This window comes from Oryx dammah, unplaced genomic scaffold (genome assembly GCF_014754425.2).
Source record: "Oryx dammah isolate SB20612 unplaced genomic scaffold, SCBI_Odam_1.1 HiC_scaffold_21, whole genome shotgun sequence".
NCBI lineage: Eukaryota > Metazoa > Chordata > Mammalia > Artiodactyla > Bovidae > Oryx > Oryx dammah.
The window spans coordinates 25,643,781-25,652,196 of NW_024070205.1; the positions used below are offsets into that span (position 1 = coordinate 25,643,781).

General features: G+C 34.0%; 1 protein-coding gene across 3 annotated transcripts in view; it reads left to right on the forward strand.

The window, feature by feature from the left end:
- Window positions 1-2,906, forward strand: part of RC3H1 (ring finger and CCCH-type domains 1) — a 70,958-nt gene extending 68,052 nt beyond the window's left edge. For all 3 annotated transcript variants that reach the window (XM_040263942.1, XM_040263941.1, XM_040263943.1), the window contains one exon: window positions 69-2,906. In XM_040263942.1, coding sequence (XP_040119876.1) covers window positions 69-219 — 151 coding nt within the window. In that variant the 3' untranslated portion in view covers window positions 220-2,906. The remainder of the gene's footprint in view (window positions 1-68) is intronic.
- Window positions 2,907-8,416: the final 5,510 nt, after the last annotated feature.

An 8,416-nucleotide genomic window follows, 5' to 3' on the forward strand; every position in this document is an offset into this window, starting at 1 on the left:
CTAATAATCAGTTTTCTCTCCTCTTTCAAAATTCCAACTCTTTTTTTTTTTTTTTTTTATGTTAACAGTGACGTGCCTAATGGATCAGCATTGACACAAGAGAATATCAGCCTCCTGTCCAACAAGACCAGCTCTCTGAACCTGTCAGAGGACCCTGAGGGAGGAGGGGACAGTAATGACTCCCAGAGATCAGGAGTTACATCCAGTTCTACTCCCTAAAATGAGGAGTCCTACCTTTATCTTCTGCTCCTAACCAATCTGTGGGGCATAGGGGTAGGAGAACAGATAACTTCTTAAACTTTCTCTGAGAGTGGTCAGAGAAATCCAGGAAAAGCACCGGAGGCAATGTGCACAAACACCACTACTAAAAACAAACTCTGCACATAGTTCACATTAATGCATTTTTTAATTTAAAGAAAAAGAAAATTAGCAGTATCTGCAAGCAATTCAGATTAAATTTGTTTTTGTTCTGTGAATGAACTTTATTTTAATAACTTTGGACGCCTTGGATCCAGGGCTTTAAAAAAAAAAGAAGATATTATATATACACTCTGTTTGATTAATTGTATGATCTTAATGAAGTAGATTTTTCTTGTATTTTGGTATTATTACATACCCAGTGTATAATTCCGTACCCCCAGTCCTCTCACAACCCCATAAATTACCACAGACTAAAAGACCCGGCCATTCTGAGAATTCTGTGGTGCTTGAGAAATAGTAATAGACTTGTTATTAGAAAATGTGCAGCAAAGCAACTTTTCCAAGAGCCATTATTTGGAAGCCATAATTTACTTTCTTTGCGGGTCACAAGCTTCATGTGTAGGGAGGTTTTTCATATGGCATTAAAACTTTTTGTTGTTGCTCAGGAGGCCTTTATTTCTTGTTTTTGTGTTTATTTCAGCTTTTCAGAGAAATAATTACCAATTAATTTTTGAAGACCTCATTTTCATATCATGAACCGCTTTCATTCTCTCAATGTAATCAGAAATCCAAGTCAATTTTAGAGTGCTTGATTAGATTTAAATGGAAATTATCTTAAGGATGAACTATAATTTTATTAGCACTGAATATACATATTTAGTTTATTACCTATTTGAGCTAATGACTGGAAATTCAAGAGCAATGCTTTTCCAAGTTGAATTTCTGAAATCATAGAATGTTCAAAAACCAGGACAATCCACCATATTTTAAAACTGCTCAACACTTGATTGAACTTAAAATGAGCAGAGCCACATTATTTCAATGAATGTTTTGTTTTACTCTCAAAAACCGAAAGTACAAAATTCCTATATACTGGAACCCCTGGCTTTCAAGATTTGGCAAATGAGAACTGCCTAAATCTTAACGATAGTTTACGAATTGATCAGTAGTTGCCTTTTGGAATCATTAGCACAAGTAGGTAGGTAGTAAGTACCTAGAAGTCAATTTTGTAGACTTGGCTTCACTATACTGAAAAGACTCTTCATGAAAATGTTGAAGAGAATAAGGAATAATTTTTCTCATTTAATTCTGCTGCACATGTTCTGATGCCACATGTCTATACTGAACTAAGACCATATAAAATGTGTTGAGTGGGGATTATTTGACATAGTCACCCACCGTATATGTTTGCCTGATTTTCTAGAAATTTCCTTTTCTGGATTATACTGCTAAAACAGAAAGCACTGGTTATGTAATAAGTTACTGCATTGCTTTGGTTGGGTAAAAGCAAGAGTTTGTATTTTTCTTGTTTCTTATTTTCTTAACCCATAACTCCTGCTGAGGTCATAACCACCTCAGTCTAAGCTCTGTGTCTATCATACTATTAAATGAAACAATTGGGGGGTAAGGGAGGGGGGAGGGTAATACAGTCCTGCCATTGCCTACCAGTAGGAGAGTCCAAACAGAACACTCTTTTGAGTAGCAATTATTTAATTTGCCCAGTCAAGGCACCGTGTTTATATACTATTTCACATTGAATTTGATTATGCCCTACAGACCTGGCTGGTCAAGGATTTGATATACACATATTGGCTTGGGATTCGAGCTTTCTTTTTTATTTAAATAAAAATTTATATATATATATTATATATATACATATATACATAGCTATATCTGTATATATATTGGGTATGTTTTATGGATTTTTTCGCATGAGCGCAGCTGTTGCGATAAAATGACTGATTGGGAGGTAGAAGCACTGAATGAAGATGAGGCATTTTATCAGTTGATATCCATATTTTCCTATTTTTTAAAAATACATTTGCTTTTTTGCCTTTGTTTATTTTGCTTAAAACCCTCTTACATTTACTATTTAAGTACTTATTGTTTTTGGGAGGAGAAGGAGAGAAATTTTATGTCTGACAGAGTCCTGAGATCTTTAATTTCTCTTCTCTAACCATAAAAGGCAACATTCTTGGCCTCTAACCTTCTGTAGGCAGATTTGGGCAGATCTTATTTCTCCTTTGGACATGTTAGATAATTCCTAAATTTTAGGAGCAGTTGGTTCAGTTTGGAATTCAGAATGATTCTGTTATTAAAAAGAAATTTATGGGTGTTGATTTTGTTGAAATATGGAGTAAAAGTAAAATTCCATTTTGGGTATCTGTTGAAACCCCTAGTAACTTAAGTTCTGTTTTCTTGTTTATTTCCTTTGAATACACTCATTCTTTCACCATTTTGATTTTCTAAGCTAGGTAGAAAGAGAGATTAATTTATGTTTTCCTATTCTGAATAAAACCAGAAAGCCACTGTTTTAAACTGACTTAAAATAGTCTCTCTTTTTAAGGTATTTTCATGGAGTAAGGATGGGGGATCTCTTAAATTAGCCTTAATTCCATCTATACCTCTCTAATACTCCACCCTTGAGAGGAAATCTGGGTGGGTAGAACAGCAAGAGGAAGGTATACTGTCCCACTGTGCCTGTAACTCACCTATTTAAGATTAGTTATTTTGCCTTACCTCATGGAAATTCTTACAACTTTTCCAGTGCTCATAAGCAGTTTTAGAAATTCAATAAAACCTCCAAAAATTTTGTTTTTCTCTTACTTTGTTTTCCTTTGCCCCATGATATTTTTTGTCATATGATGAACCTATAGTGGTAAATGGCCTGTTTTGGCAAAACCGTTTGACTTTTTAACTGCTTTTTTCTTAAAATCTGTGAGAGATACTGACTTTTCTGGCTTCTTAGATTTATTCCCAGAGACAGTTAAAACGATGAAGCCAGTCAGATAGGAAATTCCATCTTTAGGCTTTTTACTTATTCAAATGTTAATTTCTTCTGAATTAAAAGGCAATACTCAGACATCTGATGAAAGTGAACACTTTGAAGGGTTAAGGTAGGAGTAATAAGCATTGCTTTCAGTTCTGTTTGGATAACACCATAATTTTATTATAACCAGAGTATAAAAGTACTTTGACCTTTTCTTTATTCAGTGGGTCTTAGGAAAAGGGTAGAAGAACTGAGGATAAGATATCTAGACTCAATTTTCTGACCTATGTGTAGTTTTTTCTCCTTACTTACAGATACTGTCATAAGTTCAGTAGCTGCCGTGTCTTGGGTAATTTACAGAGGCTGACGTGACCAAAGATCCATTCCTTGTTACTTTTCTAATCAAAAGAAAAATTAGTTATAGGTTTCTAGTAATATTCAAATAGTAAGACACTATTTTTAATACCAGCTACAAAATACTTAACTACTCAGAAAGTATAAAAATATATTTCATACAGCATTAATATGGCTAATTTCCTTTTCCCGTTTTATTTCCCTTTCCTTCTCCTAGTCGTTCCCTTTTTTTTTTTCGGTCTGAAAGACCTAAAATTGGTATGATCCTCATTTGCTATCTTGAATATGTAACTCCATCAGATTTTCCATAGGTCTTCAAAGTTGGAGCTTAAAGTTTGCTTTTGTTTTTCTTTTTTCTCTGGCCCTTCTCTATCTTGCAAATTCCCCTTGATTTACCCACTGCCCTCCCCAATCTGCAACAGTGACAGTTTGCTGCCTCAAAACAGAGCATTCAAATGAATTCGCTTAGCCAATAACTTCTGTGAAGTTGCCTTTTCTAATGGTGTTATTACTCAGTGATGCACAAATGTGGTATTTGCCCTACTGGTAGGCAAACAAAGGTCTGGTTAGGAATGGTAACCTGCTGTTTTCTTTAAAGGAGAGCCAAAGACTTGTGCTTTACTCTGTTTTGGTTTGGGAGGAAATAGTAGCCATTTTGATTGTGAAACCTCTTAGTATTCGTGAGTTGATTATACTGTGTAGGGAGATATATCTAAAGTTAACTGTTAAAGTTAGCTGGCCTTATAAAATATAAGAGTAATGAAAATCCATTAGTTTTTCTAAAACCATGAATGTCATCTTTTATAGTATTGTGTGTAAGCAGGTCCTCCCCCATATACTGAGATTGTTATGATAGCTTGTTATATTTCTGTTATTTTACTTGTGCCTATAGGACAGTCTACTGTCAGTATGATCAAGTCTTGGGACTGAGTAAAAGAATCCATGAACATGTGATTGGTGAAAAATAATTAACTGTAGTTAGTACCTGTTAGATTATATTCAGATTCAGAGAAAAAGATTCTTTTCACTAAAGATAAAGAGTACTCGGTTGCTATTGCTTATATATAAATGGTGATAGGTGGAGATCTAACCATCTCTTTTCTGCTTTCTTTTTGCTCATTTTAAAGAGGTGAGTAAAGGTTTCATGTATAAACTGTGTCTGTGAAAAGCACTTGTAATGTTTTATATGTCATTAAAAGGCCCAGTTACTTTTTAGGGGAAATTAAGAACCTGTCTGCAAATTAACTGCAGTGTTTACTTAGGTTTTTACCCTAAAAGTCCAATTGTGTTTTGTTGTTATTGATGATAGATGATTATTGTGTTTGCAAGGTGATATCTTCCCTGAAAAATCTGCCTATCCTTTTAAGTAAAAATTAGGGCATATTTTACATTCTACCTTAGGGATTGAAAAAGTAAGCAGTCTATTGCTGTCGTCATTTTACCTGACCACGCATTTTGCTGGCCTATATGCACACTTTTCTGCCTTGGACAACTATGGTTTTTATATTTATTTGTGGCTTCAACTCAGCTTTATGAAATGTTCCTGCTGAAATTACTTATTGGGAATTACAGGTGGATTGCAGTTAATATATTTTTTAAAATTCTTATTTCAACTTTCCTGAACCACTTGGAAAAAGAAAGATGTTTTTGTCAAAAGACACTATTAATTAGAGTAAATGCCAGCTACAATTTGATTCTTAAGATTTTCTTTGCTAAAGATGTTTCCACATGTTTTAGATTCTAACTGATAGTAACACTAGCAGCAACCTTACTTAATAAAAAAACTGCCACCACCAAGAAGTAACACCTTTTAATAATAAATATGTTCCCAATGGGTGAGTTTTCAATACTGCACTGAACAAAGTGGGTAAAGATCCCTTTGAAATCCTATTGTGATAAAGGGACTAACCTCACCACTGGAATTACAGAGCTTGTGAGTTTTCAAAAACACTGAACTTCCCCTAAACTTTATTCCTGAGCAGAACATCCTGAGATTAATAACTTTTATTTTCTAAAGAAAATAAGGCGCAATAACCCAAGAGAGAGAGAACTTAAAATAAGCCTCACGACAAAATATTGTGTCCCAAATATGTATTTAGAAAAATAAAATCCTGTGGAGTTTGTTATCCTAAACTAGATAAGGTGATTTGTTTTCTTGTATTGAGGTCTCATTGTTTCTAGTTGGGGTTTTTTGTGTGTTTTTTTTTTGTTTGTTTTTTTTTTTTTTTTGGTTTTGTTTTTAATTTAAACTCTTAAGTAGACAGAGCTCACAAGTCTTTGGCATCCATTCTAGGTTGTACACTCAAGAGTCATCTTATAACTGGAAACTGTCAGGTGGCCCCCTACTTCAATTCCAGCTGATGTATGAAAGGATCAAGAAAAGAATGGAAGCAAACTATTGGGTGGATAATCGGTAGCCTTCTTTTTTTTTTTAAAAATCACCATTTATTAGCATAATCTTTCTCCACTAATTGACTGCCATTCTCACAATAATATTTGAGCCACCCTGTAATATGTTCCTCTGATTTCAAGGCATTTTAAGCTTTTGCTTATCATGTTTACATCCTCTGTTCAACTAAGACACTGTTCTGAGAGCTACTTTTTCCAAGTATATTGTTGCCTAAATTTCCTTTATTTCTTCTTCATCCTTTCTTTTCTTCCTACATTCTGGGAATGAAAGGAACTTAGAGGAGAAAATTTGATTTTTTTTTCCCCCCTCATTGATACATAGGCTTCATTATTTTACTTTATAATAAATCTATGAATTTTTAGAACAACAGAAATGGAAAAAGTGAATTAAGATAATGAACAAAACCTTTCACCCACTTAAACATTTTCCAGTTGTGAGATTCCTCTTCTTGTGTGTGGTCTCTTCCCCTTGTTACCCCTCTTCCCCTTTTCCCTTGACTATAGTCAATTTGGTCTTTAGGCTCATACCAGTCTCCCCGAGACATTCTGCAGTCATTATCACCTTTTTGGGTGGATTTTATTTTGTGTTTTTTTTTTTTTAATAACTTTTTAATATTGATGCATATTTGCTTGGGATAGAGCTTGTGTAATTTACCAATCGTATTGATTGTATGTGATTGTGCCCTGCAGAGGTATATTTAACAAGACAAAAATAATGTAGGTTAATAAAGGAGCCCATGATATTTGAGTCAGGTTATAAATGACCATGAAATCACTTACAGTTTGAATAGTGAAAATTTATGTCTCCTATTCTTAAATTAGTGCTAGACAGAGTATCATTTTTAAAAGTTTTTGTGCATATCTGTTATTTTCCCCTTACCTTAGCTCCATGTTCTTTCTCACCTGCCTCACCCACCTGTTAAGAATTAAAAATATTGAGCCTTAAAGGGACAGCTCATTTTTAAATTGCTAAAGTTTGTGAAATTGTACTTTTTCCAAGTGTTTCCAACTTTTCTTTAAAAAGTGAAGACAGATAATGAGTTGGAATTTCACAAGCTGTGAAATCTTATTATTTGAAGACGTTACCTCCTGGAAATTCTTTGGGAATAGGAAAGAAGAGCCCTGTTTTTGAAGTAGACCATTTTTCTCTCTTCAAAAATGTGTTTATATGTTCAATTTTTAAATGGCCTTTAAAAAAGTGAGGTGGGGAAAAGTAATAGATGTTTAGGACAGCTAAATGCTGGGTCTGAGTAAGTATATAGTCTACTTGTTGCAGGGTTTTGAGAGGATGAGGCCATCTTGTTAAACCTGTGTGCATGCTATTTATATCAAAGTTGCCACTTTTGTTAAAATGGTGTTATTTTCTTTATTATCTTGGAAACTGACTCAGCCTCATGTTGCTCCAAATTAGTGTTTAAGGCTCCCACAAGTTGCAGATAAAAGGATTATTTTAACAAGTAGAAGGAGGTGATTCGCCTTTTGGTTTGTAAATATGTGAAAGTGTCTACAAGGTCTTTATCTGCTTTCTGTCAGCATTTATATTAAATGATAAATTAATGAGGAAAAACGCGTAGTCTTTTTTGTAAATGAGCCTGTGCCATCTTATTCTAACCCCTGGGATTGTGTACTTGTTTGTACCTTTTTTATGGAGTTGTGTTTGTTCTTTAGGTGAAATATAGAGAAGTAGATAATATACACAAACACGTACTCATAGTGCCAGTTTTATAGATTTCACAGGAATTAATCCAGCACCACAGTCCAGAATCCTTCATTTGTTATACAGTGACTGCACATTAGGAAAAAAGGTAATGGTTCTCAGATCCTAGAGTCAGGATTTAGTGAGACTCCATGGTTAACATGCAAAGTTCTGGTTTTTATGCCTTCTCTTAAAAGCAGGACCTTTTTATGCTGAAGCAACATGGCCTTACTCTGAATACCTTCCTGATGCAAATATTTTTTGTCTTTCTTACTCACTTTTCCTAATTGTCCTGCAATCCCCACCAATTAATCAGTCCTGACATTTAGAGAGTTTTTAGAGACTACTGTAAAATATACCCTCTTCAAGAACTCAGTGGCTTAAAGAAAAAAGCGGGGGAGGGGAGGGGACTACTTTAGATTAAAAGGAATTTAAGAGATACAAAAGTCACATGCAGTGTGTGGACTTTGGATCCTAATTGCAACAAACCAAAAATTGAAAGATTTTTATATATATATATATATATATATATATATATATATAGTTAGGGGAATTTGACTTACACATTGAATATTAGAAAAAACAAAGGAATAATATTTTGTTCAGAGTGATAATAGCACATTGTTATAGAATAAAATGTCCATATTTTTAGAAGACACATAACTGACAGTGGATAGAGTTTCCTTTAAAATAACTAAATATTTTTAAAAGAAAAATGATGTATATTACCAGTGAACAAACATCACGCCTTCTACCATCAATTAGCA